The sequence below is a fragment of the Oncorhynchus keta genome, chromosome 8 (assembly GCF_023373465.1).
Source record: "Oncorhynchus keta strain PuntledgeMale-10-30-2019 chromosome 8, Oket_V2, whole genome shotgun sequence".
Classification (NCBI taxonomy): domain Eukaryota; kingdom Metazoa; phylum Chordata; class Actinopteri; order Salmoniformes; family Salmonidae; genus Oncorhynchus; species Oncorhynchus keta.
The window spans coordinates 26,484,034-26,511,307 of NC_068428.1; the positions used below are offsets into that span (position 1 = coordinate 26,484,034).

The window sequence follows — 27,274 nt, forward strand, 5'->3', positions numbered from 1 at the left end:
CGTTTTTTTACGCGCCAAAAACACACGGAAGCTGCCAAGTGTCAGCTGCTCCTCAGCTGATCGGAAGTGGAGCGAGCAACCCCAAACGAAAGGGTTAGTGCTATCCGGAATCCTTGGGACGTTCCAATACTAAGCCCTACTACCCTTACAACTTTAAATGATGTCAACTTCAATGGGGGTAGGGACGTGCTTGACCCTGGTATTAATGTCTATGTGTAGACACTTGCCGTGACCCCACTCTCGGAGGGTGTCTCAGGAAGAGTTAGGATATATGCAAAACATTTTTAAAAATATATATTATTCATACATGCGTATTAATACACACGTGTACATTTTTGAAATAGGAAAAATATAAGCACCCACCCATTTATTCATATTATTGTTATTATTATAGGGGACGTCCCAAGGATCCAGAATAACACGGACCCAAACGGCAGGGCGATTGCGGCTAACCAAGCTAGTGGGGGAGAAATGGCTGATACTATAGCTGATACAAGGAGGCTATTCTCCAAGCCTCAGAACTTGAACGACGCGTATGGACCCCCAAGTAACTTTCTAGAGATTGATGTGAGCAACCCTGAAACGATCGGTGTCGGGAGGACCAGGTTTACCACGTATGAAATAAGACTGAAGGTGAGCATACAAGATAGCTAATCAAATAAATAGGCAAACCATTAGCTTGCTCTTTAGGGCAGTGGACCTGGTCAACTTGATAAAGGGGATTGAGTTTAGTTAGGGTTACACTAAGAAAGAGACCAGTTAGATGTAGACAGTATTCGAACGGTCAAATCGGTTAACTAGCTTTTAGCCACGGAGTAGGTAGGTAGTTGTTAGTAGCTATAACAGTTCGTTAGACGGCGGATTTCGTTTTTTTTTTAACTAACATACTTGGCATTTAACCAATTCAGCTGTGTATTAAACATATTAAACTATTTCTGGCGAGGTTATCAAAGCATTGTTGATACAATATTATTTAAATGGGCCTCCAGTTTTGGTCGATAGCCTAGCCAGGTAGCTAGCTAACTGTTAGCTTCTCTGACTTCAGGAATGTGAAGTCAATGGAAAGTTACAAATATGTTGTTGACAGTGGGTCTTGTTTTGTGTCCTGTTTGCAAGAGCTTCATGGCCTTGGGCCATGGAGCCATATAACTAACTAGCTAGTTTGTATTGTCTTTAACGAATTAATTGTTTTACAAACCGTTAACAGATCCTTGTTGTGTTCCAGCCACACCCCTGTCATAGAGTGTAAATGGTAGATAGTTAATGAGTTTGGGACTACCAGGTTCAATCTGTATTTTTGTCTAAATTGAGTAATTGGCATAGCTTTGTTCTGTTCAATGTTCTTTACCTATATAATAGTACTCGAAATACCCCAATTCATGTTATGTTCAAAATAATATAATATAGAAATTGCTGACACCATTCAAACCAATAAGGGTCCTGAACTTTAAAGCCAATTGTCCTAGAATCATCTTTTTGCAGATAGAAAATTATAGTCCCAAATTCTCGATTTGTCACACACCAACAGAAGCAGAGAGCTCAACAAGGGTTTATTTTAACACAATAAAATGGTCTTTCATGCTAAGTCTCTACCCAAAAGCAGAGCTTGGAGACCAGCTCACTCACTCAAGAAATGTTGCCTCTCTATGCCTCTACTCAGATATTGAGCAATACAGATGAGTCCAGTGTTTTTCTCTCCCCCTCTCTTGTTAGTCATAGCAATACTTTTCCAGTAAAGGGACTCTCTGTGTAAAATGCAGTTCTATGACATTTTGGTGTACTGAAACTACTGGCCAGCCTCTCTGGAATGAAGACAGGATGTTGAGCCAGGCTCAGCATCAGTGAGCCCCACAGTCTACTTACCCATGCATTTCCTTTCTGCTCTGCTGAGGTGGAGAGGTGGGGGCTGGGGGGGTAAACAGTACAGATGCATGTCCTCACAAAGCTAGACCTCCTTGCTTCCCTCTGGTGGGGAGAGGATTGGACAGGAGGAATCGAGGAAGTACTTTTGAGATTCACCTCTGGTCTCATCCATATTTATAAACTACTATGGAGAGTGAAAGTCAGTCATCAACAACTGTTTCACCCTCAAATCAGTCGCTATTGATTGTAAGGAAAAGTTATTCAACGTGTCATCATGACAATAAAGATTGACAGACTTAATACATGGGGTATAACACAATTTTAAAACCTGTCTGGAGCTTGTTCAAATTTGATATGAAAGCTTAAAGGTACCAACTCAATACCAGTTACCAACACAACACTTTTTAAGGCTGCTGAAAAGGCTCTAGTTTTCATCCTCTACTTTTGTGCTATTTGTTTCACACCACTATTTCCAACACAGTGCATAATACAAAACAATTACCAGAATTATTGCATTTGAAGCAGTACATCAAGAGCTAAGCATGTTATCACCGTACCACTGTCAACCCTGTGATTGTCTGGGCTGTCTCTCGTTGTTTTCAGTAGCGTGGTGGTTTAGCGCAGCATGGCCCTATAGTATTTATAGCTTCCCCCTACCTAGAGAAGCCCGTCTGCGGGAATTATAGCTGAATATAAGGCTACTGTACTTGATTAGCGTGTAATAATTAGCATATGCGTGTAATCAGCATTTATTGTGCGCCTCATGGCCCTCTGTGACCCTACTTTGCATAAGAGCCAGGGATAAGAGGAGCATCCCTCACTTCTCAACAAACGTGGTGTCAACTTTGCTTCGCTTCTCTCCTCTTTCCTTTCTTCTCCCTTTCTTTGGAAGTGTTTTACTCCTGTTTCTAAAGGCATTTAGACTATACCAGAAGGTCTGCCTGGTACCTTGGCCAGCTTGGAATGCTTTGCAGTGTTGCTTGTGTTTCGGGTTCTCTCACCGCTTAGCTATAATATTTTCCCCCCTGTATTTATGCAATGAAATGTTAGTAGATCAACCCCCAGTCCCTCTCATCATCCCAAATCACCCCCCCATCCCATGGCAGTGAGAGCCCGTACGGCCGTACTGAGAGTCTTCTTAATCCCCTCATTGATAGGGGAGAAGAATGAATCAGGCTGGTTTGTGGAGAGGGGAATGCTTCATCCCCGTCCTCGTATGGGCTCCCCCACCTACTCCCACCCCCCTGGGGAGGCCACAAAAGCACCCCCTTGCTCTCCATCCAACATAGCCCTGCATCTCCAACATCCCTCGCCTAGCCTAGTCCAGAGAATAGTCACCTTAGTCTACGAGGACTCTATCAAATCTACTCATATGACACCTGACCTTTAACAGGTGAAATGTGTGCTTTGTTTTTGTCACCTTCACTGCTATGCCTCCTATAGGCTACCTTCTATACTTTGGGTGTGTTCGTAAATTCAATCTGGAGTGCCAGTGTGTGCTCTGGGCATTTGTAAATTCAGAGCATTGTCAGATTGTCCTTTCGTAAATTCAGAACGTTTCGCTCTCTGAGAGGTTCAGAATGCACACTGGACGCTCTGACCAATGAGTAGGGTTGAGCCGAGCATTCTGACCTCACAACGGCAGTCAAGCACCCAAACTAACTGGCTAACGTTGGCTAGCTTGCTAGCTACTTCCAGACACAAATGAGAGAACACTTCATTTTACTCGCCCCTGCAGAGCTAGTTAGGCAGTTTTATGTTATCCAGAGCGTTGTTGACTGTAACTGTGCTGCTGGCAGCAAATTAATTGCGCTTTTTTACAGACTGTTACTGACACCTGCCATATTGAACAGGTGTTGAGCGTTGGTAAATTCATCAGTTATTCTGCGCTCTGGCACACTCAGACAAGAGTGCTCTGAAATCAGAGTAGATGGCCTGAGTGTATTTTGGAACGCACCCTTTGAGTTCCTGTTTCTTTGGTTCCTACTACTCCTTCTGTCCCCACTTCAGTATCTATGGTAACTGTTGCACAACTCTTTCAGACAAGTAGTATTATACCTTAATCATGCAATGGTTTGGTAGTATGTTAATTTCTGTGATATTACAGTGTTAGCTGATATGGTCCTATTTAACATTTTCATGGTCAGTGCAAAGGTCAGTTTATGGTCACTCGTGTGACATTTCATGGTGAAAGGTGACATTAGGGTCCCTGTGAGAGAAAGTGTGACCAGTCAATTTTTTAGGCCTAATTGTTCGAATATCAGAAACTGCGTTGTGCGTTGCAGATGGTGAGTTTCTCTGCTAAAACCAGCATCATGTCCTCAAGTTAACCTAGAATTCACGTGTGCCGACTTGTAAACCTGAAAATGTGGTTTTGTGTAAAATAATAGAATGTTGTCTTTGGTCTTTCCATTTGTCATTTGTTATATTTAAACTGTGTCTTCTGCTAATAATATACTGTTCAAATAAGCCCCCTGATAATAGAAGGCTATTGCTAACATATTGGATAGCCTAATTGGTAGTTCACTTTCATGGGCTTTAGTTCAGGGTATTTTTTAACGTGTCTTGAATGTTGAGGAGATGCTCTCTTCACAGTCCTAATGTCTCTCAATGATTCAGTTTGATGTGAGGGTGAGAGGACTTTTCTCTCGCGCTCTCAACAGAGTATGTTTTTGAACTCGGAAAACGGGGGGAAAGCTTCACCACCAACATTAGACCGTGTCTTTGGTAGCCTCCATCTCCCCCTTCAGAGAGCACACAGAAGAGCGTGGACTTTGGGATCTCACTTTGTTTATGGACAGACAGGAGCATATAAAAATGCTTCTTACTACAGCTCTCTCTCTCTCTCTCTCTTCCATTCCTCCACCGCTCCACTCCCATAGTCTCCCCCACTTTCTTTCTCTCTTCCATTTGGGGGGGAAAAACATTTGGTCATTAATAAAATAGGGAGGGGTGTGGGTGGGTGGAGGGGCCTTGTCAGGCACAGTCAAGTATAATCCAAACTCTACACCATCCTCTCTGACAACTATTTTAATGGAAATGGGGAACATATTGTATCAAGGCTACCATATCCTACTTGAAATGACAGTATCAAAAGTGGGAGTTGATACTATGGCAACAAAGCAGCTTTCTGCCAGCTAGGGGAGGAGAGAGTGGAGGGAAGGCTGTAGGGGCGAGAGAGGGAAAGTGCACAGGGGAAACGACAGAGAGGGGGAGACCCACGGCCCCAACGCCATTGTTCTCTCCTCTTTCCCTTTTAGAATATGATGCGATGAGATGGTATTGTGCTGCCATTTTTCATACTTTTTATTTTTGAAAGGGAGAGCTAGGGGAGGGTAAGAAGGGGGCAGGGGGGGTTAGGGATGCGGCACTCTCGAACTTGACTTAATCCATCCTGCTAAAAGCTAATGCATAGGCGGCCTTGAACCATTTTCACAGGAGAGGGGTGACCTTTCTCTTGAGGGGTTTGGGCTCTTTTCTCCCCCAAGTCTTTAATGAGCAATGGTATTGTCTCTTCCTACACATGATGTTTCACATGCATTTCTAATGCAGTGGTGGGTTACTCAAGGGTTTCTATTCCTGCGATGTGAAAGCTTTTAGTAGGCCACTGGCTCAGTGAAGTGTAGTTGGAAGTTGGGTATTTTTGTGTTGTTTATGAAATGGACCCTGTGCACTCACTTGCTTAGGCTTACGTTTCTCTCGCTCTGCCTTGCTTTGTCTGTCGCGCTTTGTCTGTCACGCTTTCCCTCTCTCGCTCTCTGTCTGTATGAAGCATAACCTAATCACCATAGTCTAGGCTGTTCATGGAAAGACTACTTATACAATGTTATAGCAGTAACTCAAACTTTAATCACTTTTTACATTATCCTTTCTGTTGTAATTCATTCTTATATTGTCTAACTGCTCAGGTCCAGCTAGGTATTGTATTTCAAAATGCATTGTCATTGTGATTATTGAAAATGAGCATGGTACAGGTAACTGCCAAAATAAAGGAAACACCAACTTAATATGGCGTTGGGCCACCACGAGTCAGAACCGCTTCAATGCACCTTGGCATAGATTCTACAAGTGTCTAATTCTATTGGAGGGATGCAACACCGTTCTTCCATGTGAAATTCCATCATTTGGCGTTTTGATGTTGGTGGTGCCGCTCCAGAATCTCCCACAAGTGTTCAATTGGGTTGATTTCTGGTGACTGAGACGGCCATGTGGTTTATGTTAACTTCCCATATTCTGTTTTCGCAGTTTTCAGGGGCTTTGTTAGAGTTCAGAAATCTGCATTTTCAAAACGCAGACCATCAAAAAAATCTGCATTTTATACCATTTCACCTGTGTTTTACATTGAAAGTCAAGTTTTTTTTTTGCTTCAATAAAGTCGTCAGGTAGCTATAGTTTTCCTTCACAGAAAATAGATTGGTGCAACACATTCGGCAGAAAATGGCTTTAATTTTTTATCAGATGACAACACATGCAACGTTATTTGGCTAGCATACACACAAATACATTTGTTTACAATAAAAAAGCAAGGTATTTCTGCCAAACTATGCATGGTCATCATATTTCTAATGTTTATCATATAAATGTAGTCGGGTACATTTCCTAATGTTTTTCTTGAAGTTAATCTTGCATTTAACTGGAGAAAAGTAGGCTACACTGAGAAAAATACCGGAGAAATGTAGCTCCACATCAGTCAGAGCACCATGCCTGCTGATAAAATGCCTATTCGTGAATTCTCATCCGAGTGGAGAAGTGCAGCTGAAGCACAAAATTTGTCTGATGCCGAGCAGAAATTTAAAATAAGAAGCATTTTAGATCTGAGCTTACAAAACGCAGGAACATATTTGTTATGCATTTTTCTTTTCTCTGAAAAAAAACCGAATTCTGAGTTAATACAACTCCTGGTTTTGTTTTTCCAGGTTTTCGCTCTGAAAAACAGTTATTATTATTTATTTATTTATTTTAAATAGAAAAATAACCAAATTGGGTGTTCTCAGTCCGCAACTGTTTAAACTAGAGGTTGACCGATTATGATTTTTCAACGCCGATACCGATTAGTGGAGGACCAAAAAAAGCTGATACCGATTAACCTCTTGAAGCTTGGTGGTACTATTTTTATGTTTGGAAAATTACGTTCCCAAAGTAAACGGCCTATTTCTCAGGACCAGATGCTAGAATATGCATAGAATTGACAGATTAGGATAGAAAACACTCTAAAGTTTCCAAAACTGTAAAAATATTGTCTGTGAGTATAACACAACTGATATTGCAGGTGAAACCCTGAGGAAAATCCAATCAGGAAGTGCCTCTTATTTTGAAACCCTTCTGTTCCTATGCATGCCTATCCTCCATTTTTAAAGAGATATCAACCAGATTCCTTTTTCTATGGCTTCCCTAAGGTGTCAACAGTCTTTAGACATAGTTTCAGGCTTTTATTTTGAAAAATTAGCGTGAAAGATCACATAGCGTAAGTGGATAGGTGGGGGTTCTCGGAGTGAGTTTTTTCGCTACAGAGTAAAGCGGCCATTGTTCCACCCGGGGTTATTGAAAAACCTACACACTCGGTTGATATATTATCGGATATATATTTTAAAATCTACCTGAGGAATGATTATAAAAAACGTTTGACATGTTTCTGTGGACATTATGGAGACTATTTGGATTTCCGTCTGCGTTGTCGTGACCGCTCTTTCCTGTGGATTTCTGAACATAACGTGACAAACAAACTTTGGTATTTTGGGTATAAAAATAATCTTTATGGAACAAAATGATCATTTGTTGTGTAACTGGGAGTCTCGTGAGTGAAAACACCCAAAGATCATCAAAGGTAAAAGGTTCATTTGATTGCTTTTCTGATTTTCGTGACCAAGCTTCCTGATGCTAAGTGTACATAATGCTATGTTAGGCTATCGATAAATTTACACAAACGCTTGGATTGCTTTCGCTGTAAAGCATCATTTCAATCTGAGACGACAGGTGGATTAACAAAAGGCTAAACTGTGTTTTGCAATATTGCACTTGTGATTTCATGAATATGAATATTTTCTAGTAATATTATTTGACTGTAGCGCTATGCTATTCAGCGGTTGCTGACGAAAATGATCCCGCGACAGGGATGGGTAGCGTCAAGAATTTAATCTGACTATTTTTTTTTAAATAGTTTTATTTGTAATAATGACAATTACAACAATAATGAATTAACACTTATTTTAACTTAATATAAAACATCAATAAAATAAATTTAGCCTCAAATAAATAATGAAACATTAATGCAAAAACAAAGTGTTGGAGAAGAAAGTAATATGTGCCATGTAAAATATGTGCCATGTAAAAAAGCTAACGTTTAAGTTCCTTGCTCAGAACATGAGAACATATGAAAGTTGGTGGTTACTTTTAACATGAGACTTCAATATTCCCAGGTAAGAAGTTTTAGGTTGTAGTTATTATAGGAATTATAGGACTATTTCTCTTTATACCATTTGTATTTCATAAAGCTTTGACTATTGGATGTGCTTATAGGCACTATAGTATTGCCAGTGTAACAGTATAGCTTCTGTCCTCCTCCTCGCCCCTTCCTGGGCTCGAACCAGGAACACATCGACAACAGCCACACTCGAAGCATCGTTACCCATCGCTCCACAAAAGCCACGGGGAATAACTACTCCAAATCGAAAAGCGAGTGACGTTTGAAACAGTATTAGCTCACACTCAGCTATCTAGCTAGCCATTTCACATTGGTTACACCAGTCATTAGGCTGATAGGCTTGAAGTCATTGAAGTCAACAATGCTGTGCTTGCGAAGAACTGCTGGCAAAACGCACAATTTCTGTTTGAATGAATGATTACGGGCCTGCTGCTGCTCAGTCAGACTGCTCTATCAAATCAGACTTGATTATAACATAATAACACACAGAAATAGGAGCCTTTGGTCATTAATATGATCGAATCCGGAAACTATAATTTCGAAAACAAAACGTTTATTTCAGTGAAATACGGAACCGTTAGGGATGCCACCCGTTCGGTATTTTATTTAAGTCTAAATATTTTTGCAAATTAGTTCGCAATGAGCCAGGCAGCCCAAACTGTTGCATATACCCTGACTCTGCATGCCATGAACGCAAAAGAAATGACACAATTTCACCTGGTTAATATTGCCTGCTAAACTGGATTAGTAGTTATAACTAGTCATTATGATTGATTGTTTTTTATAAGATAAGTTTAATGCTAGCTAGCAATTTACCTTGGCTTCTACTGCATTCGCGTAACAGGCAGGCTACTCGTGGAGTGCAATGGTTAGTGTTGGACTAGTTAACAGTGCGGTTGCAAGATTGAAACCCCTGAGCTGACAAGGTGAAAATCTGTCGTTCTGCCCCTGAACAAGGCTGTTAACCCACAGTTCCTAGGCCGTCATTGAAAATAAGAATGTGTTTTTAACTGACTTGCCTGGTTAAATAAAAGGTATAAAAAATACAAATAATTTTTTTTTTTTTTATCGGAAATCGGCGCCCAAAAATACCGGCCATTCCGATTAATCGGTCGACCTCTAGTTTAAACCACATCAGGAGACCACGTTTTGAGATAAAAATCAAAGACATTTAGAATTTTGGTTGTAGTTACCATTTAAAAGCCAGTGAGCATGCTTATTGGCAAGTGTGTTTCTAAAAATGTGATTTCGGACTGGTTTCCTCAACGATTCCGCATTTGGTGAATGATGTTTGTCCTCAACACTAGATGCAGAAGCCCATTTCAATTCCTCAAAATATGTAATGAATTTTGCCCTAGAATGTGTTAGTTGCATAATTTTACATCAAAGGTCGTTGGTGCAGTATTTCACAAGTTTAAAAAAATGTGCAATGTGCTGTCATATGTTAACAAAGTCGGAGCAGCTGGACAGGTGTCTCACTGGCTATGCTATTGGATTGAGAGCAATCACCGCAGATGGGCTTCTAAGTGGCGCTGTGGTCTAAGGCACTACGTCTCAGTGCCAGAGGCTTCACTACAGAGACCCTGGTTCGAATCCAGGCTGTATCGCAGCCTGCCCTCATTGGGAGACCCATAGGGCGGCACACAATTGGCCCAGGGTCATCTGGGTTTGGCTGATGTAGGCAGTCATTATAAATAGGAATTTGTTCTGAACCGACTAAAGGTTAAATACATTTAAAAAATGTTCACCTCATGTTTGTGGGTAAATGGACATTGTCAGATCAAAACCAAAAAACCAAAACCAAACCGAAAGCAGTTTTCAACGGGATATGTTGCTTTTTAATTCAAGTGAGCACGCAACACCAGCCAAAGACATTATTTGGTTAGTGGTGTTTCCATCAGCCAGCAGACTGTTATCATTAGCATTATCGCTAACGGCGACACAAAGTGAAGACGAGACCGGACATATGAGCGCACCACACACAGACGGGGGCGTTCCTGTGCCGTTGCAGGAAAATACGAATCGCAGATGCATTTTGTTCATCTTTTGTTATCAACTTGGGCACATTAATTGTAAACCGTTTTTAAATTGAACCTTTATTTAACTAGGCAAGTCAGTTAACTGCCTTGTTCAGGGGCAGAACGTCCGATTTGTACCTTGTCAGCTCGGGGATTTGGTCTTGCAACCTTTCGGTTACTAGTCCAACGCTCTAACCACTAGGATACCTTCTGCCTCAAAATGAATTTTAGAATAAGTTCAATACATTTTTTGATATTGTTGTATTCCCTTTTAATGTCTGCATTCTGTCTGTTTTCTGCTACAGATTTTCTTGCGCCCTATAGAAGGCTTATGACCCCTCCCTCCTATTACTCACCTCTATCCCACCACTGATCTGTGATAGTGAGAGAAACAAAGTGTGCTTTTTGAATAACTAAAGAAATAAAGGTAGGCTTCGATTGAACTAAAGACATTATGGGTTTAGGGTGGTCCAGGGTGTCTCAATCAATACCTTATTCCGTAACCTGAGTCATACACACACCACACCCTCAGCCCCCACCCGAACCACACCCCCCAGCCCCAACCTACAGCCAGGTGTGAAGAGGACAGAAACCTGATCTTTGACTTGTAGAGCTCCCACGCACTGCCTCTTTACATGGGGAGTGATGTTCTTCGTGTTTGTATGTGTGAAATTAGAAGTGTTTGTTTGAGACCGAAAAGTGTGGGCGAGCTGACTACTCACCTTTCACCTGACTTGTCCGCTCTTCCTCTCCTCTCACCGTTAACGCCAATCTCTTAATCATAGGTTGCGATGGGGTGATTGAAAGCGCAGGTGACTTTCATTTTCTCTCTCTTTTGTCCTGAGCATTGAGGTCCAGGCAGGGGTGTGGACCAGCAAGCCCAAGATTGAACATTTGGAAAGTGTAGTTTGAGTGGACCAGAACTGTCCAAAAGTTAAGTGTGTGTGTGTTGTGCAGCTTGTTTTAGAGTTTTCGAACTCTATCACCTGTTTCTCCACACACAGAGTTCTGCTCGTGTGTGTTTTGTGTGGGAGCGTCGGGACTGGGCCTGATGGGATTAGCGTCTCGGCGGTGGCAGATTACCTGTAACCATGATCTGTTGTCGTGGGGATTAACTTCCCAGTGTTCCGTGAAGCGTTCCGTGCTGTGAGGTACCAGAACACTGGGGGACAGCCCACTGAGAGGGAAGGCCGTGGCTACAGCTGAGGGGCTCTTAGACCTAGGCTAATCCCCTTCTGTGACTTGAGAGGAAGGAGGGGGTGGCTGACAACCTCACCTGGAGACAGAAGGGAAGGAAATAAGAGGAGAGAGAATGGCTGGGTAGACAAATGAGAGGACATACAACTACAGAAAGAAAAAGGGGGTAAGGAGAGGTGAAGGATGGGAAAGAAAGGTGTAACTAGAGAGAAACATTCCTTCAGTTATCCGTGTAGTGTTCTATACCTTTTTCCCTCACCTTGTTCTTTGTCCTCCATTATCAACTGTCAGAAGGAACCCCAACATGAGGCAAAATCTTATTTTTCAGCCACTTTTAATACTTGTTCTGATATTACCATATTGACTTCATTGTAGTTTTTTGTGGTAATAAAAACATTTAGCAATTGTTATTTGATAACTTGAATTTATTATTTTCAAATCCTTCCAAAATAATTCTCTCTTTTACCTCATTAATGTAGAGTAGAAAAATCCATAATTTAAGAGGCAGGGCAAAAAGAGAGGAGCAGGCAGAGAAGAGAGGACAGAAGACAAGAGGAGAGTACGGTTTGTGTTTTTCCCAGTGAAAAGACTCAAGAGGGGTGGGTCTCAAGGGCAAAACAGTGACTTATTATAGGAGAGGGAAAATATGAAGAGGAGGGGACGGGGGGAGTGAGAGCGAGGGAGACCATGAGAACGAAAAGGCCACTTCTGCTCTTCTTTCTTAATTAGTCCCCCATAGTCCATGTAGCCCCTCTCCCCTCATCCCACCCATTTATTCATCTATTTACTCAGTGTGCCAGCTACCTATCCATCTCTTTATCACACTCTGACACACTCCTTCGTTCTCCTGCTCATCGATCAGTCTGCCACTGCTCACACACATCGCCCTGCATTCATCCATCCAACAGCTCAATGGTTTCTGCTCTTGTGGCTCTCCATGAATTCTGACCTTCTGCGATTGCTGTCTGTCTATGGGGAAATGTTCTTTTTCTCTCCAGGTTGTGTATTGTGGCTGGGATGGCCGCAGGATGCTGCTGTCATGACAGGTGAAGAGCTTTGGCATTGTGTTCTAATATGCTGCTGTACGCTTCAGTGGTGTATGTCAATGCCGAAACATTTCATGAAATGTAATCTCCAGTGCTCATTAACTAGCACTACGCGCTCTCTCTCTGTCTTTCTCTCAGCTCGTCCAAAGTGCATCAGACCTTGGTGAGCCCTGTAAGAGCAAACTTTTATTCTTCAGTCCTCAATACAGAATTTCAATTTCCAATTGAATTTTCTATTTGTATGGCTCTTTTAACAAAGTCATTTGCCACAGAGTACCTAACACAAGGCTAGGCCCAAACGGCACAATGGCAAGCCTGTCATTCATGCTGCATCTACTCTTCATAGCCAGTGTGTGGTGCGTGTCTCTGGGACAAAATGGCTGCTGTGTAGCACTTGTAGTAGTGGTGGAAGTGTTGATGGTACCATAGTGTGTTGTGAGACCTATTGAAAATGAGATTTTGTAAACCCCAGTCTAGTATCAATATCATCACCGGGTTTTCCCCAAAGAATGTAAGAAGGTGCTGTGTCAGACGCCTTGACTTTTTCCACATTTTGTTATGTTACAGCCTTATTCTAAAATGGATTAAATAAATAAAAATCCTCAGCAATCTACACACACTACTCCATAATGACAAGGCAAAAACAGGTTTTTATAAATTGTTTTGCGAATTTCTAAATAATAAAAAAACATACATTATTTACATTCAGCACCTTTGCTATGAGACTCGAAATTGAGCTTGGGTGCATCCTGTTTCCATTGATCATCCTTGAGATGTTTCTACAACTTGATTGGAGTCTACCTGTGGTAAATTCAGTTGATTGAACATGATTTGAAAAGGCACACAACTGTCTATATGAGGTCCCACAGTTGACAGTGCATGTCAGAGCAAAAACCAAGCCATGAGGTCGAAGGAATTGTCCGTTGCGCACCCGAGACAGGATTGTGTCGAGACGCAGATCTGGGAAAGGGTACCAAAATATCTGCAGCATTGAAGGTCCCCAAGAACACATTGGTCTCCATCATTCTTCAATGGAAGAAGTTGGGAACCACCAAGACTTCCTAGAGCTGGCCACCCAGCCAAACTGAACAGTATTGTGTGTAGGTTTAGAATAAGGCTGTAATGTAACAAAATGTGCAAAAGGGGAAGGGGTCTGAATACTCTGAATGCACTCTATGTATATACAGTTGAAGTCAGAGGTTTACATACACTTAGGTTGGAGTCATAAAAAGTTGTTTTTCAACCACTCCACAATTTTTTTGTTAAACTATCATTTTGGCAAGTCTACTTTGTGCATGACACAAGTCATTTTTCCAACAATTGTTTACAGACAGATTATTTCACTTATAATTCACTATCACAATTTCAGTGGGTCAGAAGTTTACATACAGTAAGTTGACTGTGCCTTTAAACAGCTTGGAAAATTCCAGAAAATTGTCATGGCTTTAGAAGCTTCTGATAGGCTAATTGACATAATTTGAGTCAATTGGTGGTGTATCTGTGGCTGTATTTCAAGGCCTACCTTCAAACGCAGTACTTTTTTGCTTGACATCATGAGAAAATCAAAAGAAATCAGCCAAGGCCTCAGAAAAAATTGTAGACCTCCACAAGTCTGGGAATTGCTCCCAATGATGAACCAAACGCCTGAAGGTACCACTTTCATCTGTACAATTAATAGTACACAAGTATAAGCACCATGGGACCATGCAGCCATCATACCGCTTAGGATGGAGACGTGTTCTGTCTCCTAGAGATAAAATGTACTTTGGTGCAAAAAGTGCAAATCAATCCCAGAACAACAGCAAAGGACCCTGTGAAAATGCTGGAGGAAACGGGTACAAAAGTGTCTTATCTCCACAGTAAAACGAGTCCTATATCGACATAACCTGAATGGCCGCTCAGCAAGGAAGAAGCCACTGCTCAAAAACCACCATTAAAAAAGCCAGACTGCGGTTTGCAACTGCACATGGGGACAAATATCGTACTTTTTGGAGAAATGTCCTCTGGTCTGATGAAACAAAAATAGAACTGTTTGGCCATAATGAACGTCGTTATGTTTGGAGGAAAAAGGGCGAGCCTTGCGAGCTGAAGAACATCATCCCAACTGTGAAGCACGGTGGTGGCATCATGTTGTGGGGTGCTTTGCTGCAGAAGGGACTGGTGAACTTCACAAAATAGATGGCATCATAAGGTAGGAAAAATATGTGGATATATTGAAGCAACATCTCAAGACAACAGTCAGGAAGTTAAAGCTTGGTCGCAAATGGGTCTTCCAAATGGACAATGACCCCAAGCGTACTTCCAAAGTTGTGACAAAATGGCTTAAGGACAACAGTCAAGGTATTGGAGTGACCATCACAAAGCCCTGACCTCAATCCCATAGAAAATTTGTGGGCAGAACTGAAAAGGTGTGTGCGAGCAAGGAGGCCTACAAGTTTGGACACAAGTCATTCAAGGGTTTTTCTTTATTTTTACTATTGTCTACATTGTAGAATAATAGTGAAGACATCAAAACTGTGAAATAACACTGTATGGAATCATGTAGTAACCAAAAAGTGTTTAACAAATGCATTTATTTATATTCTTCAAGTGTGTCTTGAATTCTAAATAAATCACAGATGGTGTCACCATTTTAAAGCACCATCACACCACCACCTCCATGCTTCATGGTGGGAACCACACATGCCGAAATCATCTGTTCACCAACTCTCACAAAGACATGGCGGTTGGAACCAAAAGTAAAAAATTGACAGATTTCCATGGTTGAATGTCCATTGCTCATGTTTCTTGGCCCATGCAAGTCTCTTCCTATTATTGGCGTCCTTTAGTAGTGGTTTCTTTGCAGCAATTCGACCATGAAGGCTTGATAAACGCAGTCTCCTCTGAACAGTTGATGCATTTCTTTGGGCTGCCATTTCTGAGGCTTGTAACTCTAATGAACTTATCCTGTGCAGCAGAGGTAACTCTGGGTCTTCCTTTCCTGTGGTGGTCCTCATGAGAGCCAGTTTCATCATAGCGCTTGATGGTTTTTGCGACTGCACTTGAGGGAACTTTCAAAGTTCTTGAAGTTTTCTGTATTGACTGACCTTCATATCTTAAAGTAATGATGGGCTGTCATTTCTCTTTGCTTGCCATAATAGGGACTTAGCCCTATTTGGATAAAAGACCATCTTCTGTATACCACCCCTACCTTGTGACAACATAACTGATTGGCTCAAACCGCTTAAGAAGGAAATAAATTCCACAAGGCACACCTATTAATTGAAATGCATTCCAGGTGACTACCTCATGAAGCTGGTTGAGAGAATGCCAAGCTGTCAATGCAAAGGGTGGCTACATTGAAGAATATCAAATATAAAATATATTTTGTTTTAACACTTATTTTGGTTACTACATGATTCCATGTGTTATTTCACTAGTTTTGATGTCTTCACTGTTCTACAGTGTATGGAGAATAGTAAAAATCAAATAAAAATCTTGAATGAGTAGGTGTCAACTTTTAACTTTTTTTATAGCAGACGTTGACTATTCCTTTGAGCAAGGTGAAGTTCTAATTACACTCCATCCCTACAACGATACAGGTGTCCTTCCTATCTCAGTTGCCGGAGAGGAAGGAAACTGCTCAGGGATTTCACCATGAGGCCAATGGTGACTTTTCTCCTATCAAAGTAATTAAACTCTGAGAATGGATCAACATTGTAGTTGCGCCACAATACTTACCTAATTGACAGAGTTAAAATGAAGCCTGTACAGAATAAACATGTTAAAAAACATGCATCATGTTATCAATAAGGCACTAAAGTAAAACTGCACAAAATGTGTAAAATAATGAATTTTGTCCTGAATCCACAGCGTTATGTTTAGGGCAAATCCGACACATCACTGAGTACCACTCTTCATATTATCAATCATGGTGGTGGGTGCATCATGTTATGGCTATGCTTATCATCGGCAAGGACTAGGGAGTTTTTGTAGGATAAAAATCAATTTAATAGAGCTATGCACGGTAAAATCCTAGAGGAAACCCTGGTTCAGTCTGCTTTCCAACAGACAATGGGAGAGACATTCACCTTTCAGCAGTACAAAACCTAAAACAAGGCTATATATATATATACACTGCTCAAAAAAATAAAGGGAACACTAAAATAACACTTCCTAGATCTGAATGAATTAAATATTCTTATTAAATACTTTTTCTTTACATAGCTGAATGTGCTGACAACAAAATCACACAAATTATAAATGGAAATTAAATGTATCAACCCATGGAGGTCTGGATTTGGAGTCACACTCAAAATTAAAGTGGAAAACCACACTACAGGTTGATCCAACTTTGATGTAATGTCCTTAAAACAAGTCAAAATGAGGCTCAGTAGTGTGTGTGGCCTCCACGTGCCTGCATGACCTCCCTACAACGCCTGGGCATGCTCCTGGTGAGGTGGAGGATGGCCTCCTGAGGGATCTCCTCCCAGACCTGGACGAAAGCATCCGCCAACTTTTGGACAGTCTGTGGTGCAACGTGGTGTTGGTGGATGGGGCGAGACATGATGTCCCAGATGTGCTCAATTGGATTCAGGTCTGGGGATGGGGCGGGCCAGTCCATAGCATCAATGCCTTCCTCTTGCAGGAACTGCTGACACAATCCAGCCACATGAGGTCTAGCATTGTCTTGCATTAGGAGGAACCCAGGGCCAACCGCACCAGCATATGGTCTCACAAGGGGTCTGAAGATCTCATCTCAGTACCTAATGGCAGTCAGGCTACCTCTGGCGAGCACATGGAGGGCTGTGCGGCCCCCCAAAGAAATGCCACCCCACACCATGACTGACCCACCGCCAAACCGGTCATGCTGGAGGATGTTGCAGGCAGCAGAACGTTCTCCACGACGTTTCCAGACTGTCACGTCTGTCACGTGCTCAGTGTGAACCTGCTTTCATCTGTGAAGAGCACAGGGCGCCAGTGGCGAATTTGCTAATCTTGGTGTTCTCTGGCAAATGCCAAACGTCCTGCACGGTGTTGGGCTGTAAGCACTACCCCCACCTGTGGACGTCGGGCCCTCATACCACCCTCATGACGTCTGTTTCTGACCGTTTGAGCAGACACATGCACATTTGTGGCCTGCTGGAGGTCATTTTGCAGGGCTCTGGCAGTGCTCCTCCTGCACCTCCTTGCGGTCCTGCTGCTGGGTTGTTGCCCTCCTACGGCCTCCTCCACGTCTCCTGATGTACTGGCCTGTCTCCTGGTAGCGCCTCCATGCTCTGGACACTACGCTGACAGACACAGCAAACCTTCTTGCCACAGCTCGCATTGATGTGCCATCCTGGATGAGCTGCACTACACTACCTGAGCCACTTGTGTGGGTTGTAGACTCCGTCTCATGCTACCACTAGAGTGAAAGCACCGCCAGCATTCAAAAGTGACCAAAACATCAGCCAGGAAGCATAGGAACTGAGAAGTGGTCTGTGGTCACCACCTGCAGAACCACTCCTTTATTGGGGGTGTCTTGCTAAATGCCTATAGTTTTCACCTGTTGTCTATTCCATTTGCACAACAGCATGTGACATTTTTCAATCAATGTTGCTTCCTAAGTGGACAGTTTGATTTCACAGAAGTGTGATTGACTTGGAGTTGCATTGTGTTGTTTAAGTGTTCCCTTTATTTTTTTGAGCAGTGTGTGTGTGTGTGTGTGTATATATGTGTGTAAGTTCTCTCACTTAAAAAGATGAGAGGCCTGTAATTTTCATCATAGGTACACTTCAACTATGACAGACAAAATGAGAAGAAAACAAATCCAGAAAATCACATTGTAGGATTTTTTATGCATTTATTTGCAAATTATGGTGGAGAATAAGTATTTGGTCACCAACAAACAAGCAAGATTTCTGTCTCTCACAGACCTGTAACTTCTTCTTTAAGAGGCTCCTCTGTCCTCCACTCGTTACCTGTATTAATGGCACCTGTTTGAACTTGTTATCAGTATAAAAGACACCTGTCCACAACCTCAAACAGTCACACTCCAAACTCCACTATGGCATAGACCAAAGAGCTGTCCAAGGACACCAGGAACAAAATTGTAGACCTGCACCAGGCTGGGAAGACAATCTGCAATAGGTAAGCAGCTTGGTTTGAAGAAATCAACTGTGGGAGCAATTATTAGGAAATGGAAGACATACAAGACCACTGATAATCTCCCTCGATCTGGGGCTCCACCCAAGATCTCACCCCGTGGGGTCAAAATTATCACAAGAACGGTGAAAAAAAAATCCCAAAACCGCACGGGGGGACCTAGTGAATGACCTGCAGAGAGCTGGGACCAAAGTAACAAAGCCTACCATCAGTAACACACTACGCCGCCAGGGACTCAAATCCTGCAGTTCCAGACGTGTCACCCTGCTTAAGCCAGTACATGTCCAGGCCCGTCTGAAGTTTGCTAGAAAGCATTTGGATGATCCAGAAGAAGATTGGGAGAATGTCATATGGTCAGATGTAACCAAAATATAACTTTTTGGTAAAAACTCAACTCGTCGTGTTTGGAGGACAAAGAATTCTGAGTTGCATCCAACGAACACCATACCTACTGTGAAGCATGGGGGTGGAAACATCATGCTTTGGGGCTGTTTTGCTGCGAAGGGACCAGGATGACTGATCCGTGTAAAGGAAAGAATGAATGGGGCCATGTATCGTGAGATTTTGAGTGAAAACCTTCCATCAGCAAGGGCATTGAAGATGAAACGTGGCTGGGTCTTTCAGCATGACAATGATCCCAAACACACCGCCATGGCAATGACAGAGTGGCTTCGTAAGAAGCATTTCAAGGTCCTGGAGTGGCCTAGCCAGTCTCCAGATCTCAACCCCATAGAAAATCTTTGGAGGGAGTTGAAAGTCCGTGTTGCCCAGCAACAGCCCCAAAAATCACTGCTCACGAGGAGATCTGCATGGAGGAATGGGCCAAAATACCAGCAACAGTATGTGAAACCCTTGTGAAGACTTGCAGAAAACATTTGACCTCTGTCATTGCCAACAAAGTGTATATAACAAAGTATTGAGAAACTTTTGTTATTGACCAAATACTTATTTTCCACCATAATTTGCAAATAAATTCATTAAAAAATTCTACAATGTGATTTTCTGGATTTTTTTTCTCATTTTTGTCTGTCATATTTGAAGTGTACCTATGATGAAAATTACAGGTCTCATCTTTTTAAGTGGGAGAACTTGCACAATTGATGGCTGACTAAATACTTTTTTGCCCCTGTGTGGGTGGACGGACGGACGGACGCTGTAGTTGTTTACCAAGACTACATTGAATGTTCCTGAGTGGCCTAGCTCCAGTTTTGACTTAAATCGGCTTGAAAATCTGTCAAGACTTAAAAATGACTGTCTTGCAATGATCAACAAACAACTTCACAGAGCTTGAAGAGTTAAAAAAAAAAGAACATGTAAATATTGTACTATACACGTGTGCAAAGCTCTTAGGCTTACCCAGAAAGAGTCACAGCTGTAATCATTGCCAAAGGTGATTCTAACATGTATTGATTGACTCAGAGGTGTGAAGACTTATGTAAATTTGATTTCTGTGCTTCATTTTCTATCGATTTTGCAGAAATGTATACAAATGTCTTCACTTTTTAATTATGGTGTGTAGAGTTTTTTTATTTATCTATATTGAATTCAGTCTAAGGGGTATGAATACTTTCTGAAGGCACAGTAAGGCAACAAAAAATCTTAAGATTGCAGGAAATGACAGTTACGGGTGTTAAATAAATGCAAAAATCTCCATGCCTCGCCAGCACTACCATATTAAAAATCCTGGGGAGAACCCTGCATCATTTAGCACGGACTCATACTTCACGCGATCTACAATGCTTCAGTTCAGTGGTCACCAAACTACGGCCCGCGGGCCGGATACGGCCCGTCAGCACATTTGGCCCGGCCCTCTGAACAATACCAGAGACGCTATCGAATTTTTTTCCTATTTGGCCTCCAGAAAAAAAATCCTAGGCCCGGCCCTGTCAAAGAGAGAACGGAATAATGGCGAAAAGGTTAGGTAAGAGAGAAATTGATTCAGAATGCAGGGTATTTAACCTGCAGTGGACAAACGATTATTTTTTTGTTCAATGCAAAGAAAAGGCTGTTTGTCTCATCTGTCAAGAGACTGTGGCGGTATTCAAAGAATACAATCTTCGCCGACACTATGAATCCCGTCACAAAGACAAGTACGATAGCTTGCAAGGCCAAATACGAGCAGACAAACTCTCAAAGCTAAAAAGTGGACTACTATCTCAGCAGAATACATTTGTACGCCAAGCTCAGCTCAACCAGGCATCCGTTCGGGCCAGCTTTCGGGTTGCTAAACTGATAGCAAGAAGCGGTAAGCCTTTCACTGACGGAGAGTTTGTTAAGAAATGTATGGATGCTGTCGCGGAGGAGGTGTGTCCCGAGAAGAAAGATGCATTTAATGCCGTAAGTCTGTCGGCGAGTACAATCACCAGACGCGTTGAAGAAATCGGGAGTAATGTATATGCCCAGCTGCAGCAGAAGACGAAAGAATTTGACTTTTTTTCATTAGCACTGGATGAGAGCACGGACGTGCAAGACACAGCGCAACTGCTCATTTTTATTCGTGGAGTTAGCGCAAACTTTGAGATATGCGAGGAGCTGGCAGCCCTCCAAAGTCTCAAAGGGACTACAACGGGAGAGGATATTTTTGACAAAGTGTGCCAAACCATGGAGAAGTTGGACCTGGACTGGTCAAAGCTAGCTAGCATCACGACTGACGGGGCTCCTAGCATGGTGGGCGAAACTCGCGGTCTAATAGGACGCATGAACCGGGAGTTGGAAAAAAGGGGTCTCACCGCCCCGCTACTAGTCCACTGCCTAATTCACCAGCAAGCACTGTGCTGCAAAGTGTTGACGTGGGATTCTGTAATGAAGGTTGTGGTGTCGTGCATAAACTTCATCAGAGCAAAGGGACTTAAACACAGGCAGTTCCAAGAATTCCTGTCTGAACTGGAGTCTACGCACGGAGATGTGCTGTACTACACAGAGGTCCGATGGCTGAGCCGGGGCAGAGTTTTGAGGCGTTTTTACGAGCTGCTACCCGAAATTAACGCATTTCTTCATTTAAAAGACAAAACGGTCCCAGAGCTGATTGACCCAGAATGGAAATGGCACCTCGCATTTTTAACAGACGTGACAGAAATACTTAACAGCCTTAACTTGCAGCTACAAGGCGAGGGGAAACTCATTTGCGACATGTATTCACACATAAAAGCATTTGAGGTGAAATTAGCGCTGCTTTTGGAACAAGTGAAAAAGCGCAACTTCGTCCATCTTCCTGCTACCCAAAACCTGTCGACAGAGAACCCAGCGGTCCCGTTCCCAGCTGAAAAGTGCGTGGAAGCACTGGAAATGCTGAAGGCTGAGTTCGGTGTGCGATTCAGTGAACTACATGTTCATGCAAAAGAAATCCGTCTTTTTCAGAACCCCTTTGTTGCCGACATTGATGAAGCCCAGCCTTCATATCAGTTTGAGTTGGCTGAGTTACAGAACTGTGATGTTCTGAAAGACGCATTCAAGCCCAACAGTCTCATTGACTTCTATGCCGCCCTCCCAAACGACACATATCCAAACATCAAAAAACACGCAATGAAAATGTCCACAGTTTTTGGCAGCACGTATATCTGCGAGAGAACCTTTTCTCGCATGAAACTGCTGAAAACCCCGATGAGATCAAGATTGACAGATGAACATTTGCATCAGTGCTTGAGACTGGCTGTAACTAGAATGGAACCTGATATTCAACTTCTCACCAGCCAGATGCAGGCCCACAGTTCACACTGATGAACATACATAGGTAAGCTCACTTTTCTGACTTGAATGAGTCATTCTGAGCATAAACAAATATAATCATAATAAAATCTACTGGGATAAAATCCATCTTTACAACCATACTGGTAGTGAAATGTATTGTGCTGTGTAGGTGCTGTATCACTTAGTTCAGTTTCTCAACCTGCTTCTTTTGTGGTTTTCACAGGGAAGTTGATGAGAGAGAGCTGCAAACAGCGGTGTCTACAAGCCTACTGGAACCTACAAAAGGATTATAAGGAAGGAACACAAGAACTTTAAGAGACTGCTCATATGTGTCAGAGAGATTCTGCTCTGACAACTGAGCTGAACTTTTATCTGTTAAGATTGTGCATGGCACGACAGAAAGTTAATGTTCCATGGCTTTTTTTTCTATGAAGAACCCAGAGAGGGTTATTTAGTTATTATTTATTTCCTGTTTTTTTCTATGAAGAACCCAGAGAGGGTTATTTAGTTATTATTTATTTCATTAATAGTGTTATTATTTGTTTCCTGACTTTTTTTCTGTAAAGAACCTGGAAAGGGTTATTTGGTTGTGTGGCTTTCTGGAAAACAATACATTTTTTAAGCTCCCCTACGATCGTCACACTTTTTCTGTTACAAACTGACACCGGCCCCCCATCAGAGAAGGGAAAAGTTGTGTGGCCCTCACAGGAAAAAGTTTGGGGACCCCTGCTTTAGTTCAAACTCTCCTGGGGTGTATTCGTTACGGAAACCGTTGCAGAACCAAACGGAACAGGGACGGACCTACCTGAATTTGTCCAATATAAACTAATGTTTTACATTTGCAATAAACAGTTTCTGTTGTATATTGTTTTGCAACAGAATCGGTGTAATGAATACTCCCCTGGAGTGGTCCCTAGTGTCATTTAAACTCTTTAAATCTCTGACCTTAGTCTGTTTACCCTACAGTGCTCTGGTTCCCCTTAACCCTGCGTGCAAACAGACTTTGGTACAGTAATTCTTATGCAATCACATTTTTACGTTTTAGTCATTTAGCAGACACTCTTATCCAGAGCGACTTACAGGAACAATTAGGGGTTAAGTGACTTGCTCAAGGGCACATTGACAGATTAATATTTTCTTCTTCTTCACCTAATCATCTCAGGCATTCGAACCAACAACATTTTGTTTGCTGGTCCAATGTTCTTAACTGCTAGGCTACCTGCCGCCCCCAATCAGAATCACCCAAATTTTCAGTTTATCTTCTGTTTCTGAGACCATGGCAAAGCAACAAACAAGTTTGAAAAATCCAATGCATGAGAAACACAGCACGTACTGCAGCCTTGTCCGGCAGTTGAGTCGCAATAGTGCGGATTGCCTCCCATTGAAAATGAAAGGACTTCTGCCGGAACGCATACAGTTTAACGCAGTTGGTTTGCACGGGGCTTATGTATTTTATTTTTTTATCCACGTTTTTTCCTTTAGACCAACCTGCCCATCTTCAAGCTGAAGGAGTCTCGTGTGCGGAGAAGGTACAGCGACTTTGAGTGGCTCAGGGGGGAGCTGGAGAGAGATAGCAAGGTGAGCCATCTATGGGGGGTGTAAAGCAGTCTCGGTACACTTTAAACAGGAAAAGGGAAATCCAAACAGAGAAACAGAACAGTAAAACCGCTCACTTGGTTTATGCCACTAATGTGTGTGTGTGTGTGTGTGTGTGTGTGTGTGTGTGTGTGTGTTGCTCTCAGGTGGTGGTCCCCCCTCTCCCCGGGAAGGCTCTGTTCAGACAGCTTCCGTTCCGAGGGGACGATGGGATATTTGACGATTCCTTCATCGAGGAGCGGAGAGCTGGGCTGGAGCAGTTCCTCAACAAGTGAGTTTACACAGTCATCCCTAGATCCTCTGCTTCCTTGAATCAGGGTGTTGTTTTGTGATATTACTACTTTTTGATTGATGTCAGGCGTGTGAGAGCGTGCATGTAGGCATGTGTGTTTGTTAAACATATCAATGTAGACACTTTCAGCTCAATCTTAACCTTAGGAGTCTATGAAACACTTAACATAAATCAGTTGATCAATTAGATTCCCTCTCTCGGTGTTGTTAAGACTGAACACACACAGCCAGATATGTCGTCTCCCCCCCCTCCTTAATTCTCCTTCATAATTACCTGGTAAACGAACAAGAAGTGTGTCCCTTAGTACTTCCTACCTTCCTACATTTGTTTTATTTTAGATGTGTAATTTATGATAATTGTGTCTCAAATTACAGCAAGTGGTTTCCTGAGGCATGGTGTGTGCACCCCTGCTTATTTTTTACCCCAAGGTGTTCTCACCCCCATGTAGAGAACAATAAAAGTTAGTGGGACTGTAATTATTTGCTTTGATTGCAGACTTGGCTATTATCTTTGTTTCATGTGCAAATGTGGCGAATGCTACCTGTTAGAATATTAAGTATGTAAAACCATACATTGGTTTTTCAAGGGAGCTGAGAATATGTTGGTAATTAAGATTTTTTTATTTGTATTTTTCTTTCAATTAAATGCTACTGTTGATCATAGCATTGTTTAGACTTAATAGCTGCACAGTGGAATGGAGCTGGTTCGCTCTGCTGTTTTATAATCTGTGATTGAGTGCATTGTGAGAGAAACCCTTTTCCTGGAGGTAAACACCATTATCATTTGTAAACAACCCAGCAGAGGAGGAGAGAGCAGCACAGGGAAGTTTGGAGGGAAGTTAGTCGGCCATGTTGTTCAAAAACGAAAGGTGAGATTTGTCATCAGACTTGGGATGGAGGAGTGGGGACAGGGTCGGGTGTGATTTAGAGGCCAGGTGAGATACAGTTTAATTGAACCCTTTTTTTTGTTGGGGAGTGTTGGGAGGGGTGGGGCTCATTTAATGGCAAATGGAAGCCTCCTCAAATCCTCTGTCATTTTTCTGTTTGACCAGTACGTGAACCCTTGGTCATGCTTGGCCTTCAGAAATATTTCTCATTTTAGACTGTAGCTGAGAGTACGTAGGATGATGAGTACGTCAGTCATGGAAAATGGGTCTATCTTTCAATTGTTTATTTCTTTCCCCCTTATTTTCTTTTCTCTCCCTTTTACTTTGCTTCTATCCCTTACCCTCTACCTGACCTCAATGGTAATTCTTGCTCTTAATCAAATTCTCTGGCTCCAGATGTAACATGGAGACTTAATCAATTGCCACTTTAAAATAACAGTTAGTAAAGATGCTCCCTATTCCCTTTCAATGACCATCAGACATAGATCAGTGGTCTTCCAAAATGCACCTGACTTGACCGTTTGGACATTGAAAGACATTGAAAACAAACCTGCTGAAAATGTGGGCACATTTTGTTACCCTCTTGAAAACTTTTCAGTTTTATAAATCAGGTGAAAAGGAGACTGGAGTAGTTCTTGACTGTCCAATTATGGTCAATGTCTCTCGCGGTGCGCTCTCATGGAAGCCTTATTTATGTTCCTTATGAGAACGAAGAGGTATAAGTAAGGAAGTCATTATGGTCAAAGATTGTATTGACAATTTTTCCAGAAATAAAATGTATGAACAGAATGTGTTCTTTGTTAGCATGTACTTTGTAACCATGTCAGACAGACTGTAACAACAGGTATTCATAACCTCTGTCTCGCCCTGTCTTGTGTTTTCAGAGTGGCTGGTCACCCTTTGGCTCAGAACGAGCGCTGCCTGCACATGTTTCTACAGGACGAGTCTGTGGACAAGACCTATACCCCCTCCAAAATACGACAAGCCTAAGAGCAGGACCACCGCTCGGCCCGGCCCACAACCCAAAGCTCTCTCTACTGCTAACGGTCCTACTCTGCTCTGACCAAAAACACTTCTATGATCTTCACTCTTTCATTTGTAATCACTTTCTTTCTGTCTTTTTATTTCCGTTTCATTAGTGATCTCATGTAATGGTTGTTTTCAACTCTCGATTGGATGAAACTAAGAAATGGTCCCGATGTAATTGTGGTTGAAAATAATTTATATATTTTTTTTTTGTCTCAAAATACCACTAACTTTGGTATTTGACATTTATCTGTATTTATCAGTTAGGTATGTCTTGGATATTTTAATTTTAAAGAAATATAAAAAATACCTTTCCATGTATGCAAACCTCATGTTTAAACCCCATACATTAAGCACTGTTTCCACTCAATGTCCAATTGGAATGATTGTCCTCACCGCCGTAACTTCGACTACACACACTTTGTCGATGGTCCCCTGACTCTGAAACAGTCCCTGAAAAAAAACAATCCCTGAAAAAACGAGCTCCGACTGGGGGAAATATAATGACATCAGTGATATTCTGGTCGGAGCTCTAGGATAGTGCCAGAGATTCCGACCGGTATTTCTGTGATGGATGACTATTACATTTTTTTTTTTTTAAATCTATAAAATAAAAAAATCCCATTTGGCGCTTGCATTCCCAGTTGTCATGAATGTACTTAAATCTGAGCTTTCCGAGTTGTCTTGTACGCACCGTCAGTGTACTACCAGCCAGCACTTCCCCTGTTAGTTAGCCTGTAAATGATTTTCTAATGAGAAATGCACCACAGAGGGGAACCCCACAGTTTTTCTACCGACTGACCGTGCATGTGCGTTTATGACGTTTGTATACTGCTGTGCCATTTTGTTTATTTAGAAAGTTTTTCAATAAAACAGGTCAAACGCACTCATACGCATGAGGTGGTGGTTTTCCTGAATAAAGATTTCAGTGAATTCACACACATTTTGGTCCATGCTGCTTCTGATATACAGTTGCCCTGCCATGGCAACCTGCTGTACACCGAACTCCCTATGAACCCTGTTTTTCTCCACTTTAATTGGATTGAATGACATTGATCGCTACTAATGATGTTGTCAATGGTACTTTTAAAAAAATCATTATGAAAGCCAATATAA

General features: G+C 42.1%; 1 protein-coding gene across 1 annotated transcript; it reads left to right on the forward strand.

Annotated features, from left to right (window-relative positions):
• Positions 1-192: 192 nt before the first annotated feature.
• Positions 193-26,795, forward strand: snx3 (sorting nexin 3). The gene is made up of 4 exons (XM_035775169.2): positions 193-633; positions 23,841-23,936; positions 24,101-24,225; positions 26,017-26,795. The coding sequence occupies exons 1-4, from the start codon at positions 472-474 to the stop codon at positions 26,120-26,122; spliced, it is 489 nt and encodes a 162-aa protein (XP_035631062.1). The 5' UTR covers positions 193-471; the 3' UTR covers positions 26,123-26,795.
• The last annotated feature ends 479 nt before the right edge of the window (positions 26,796-27,274 follow it).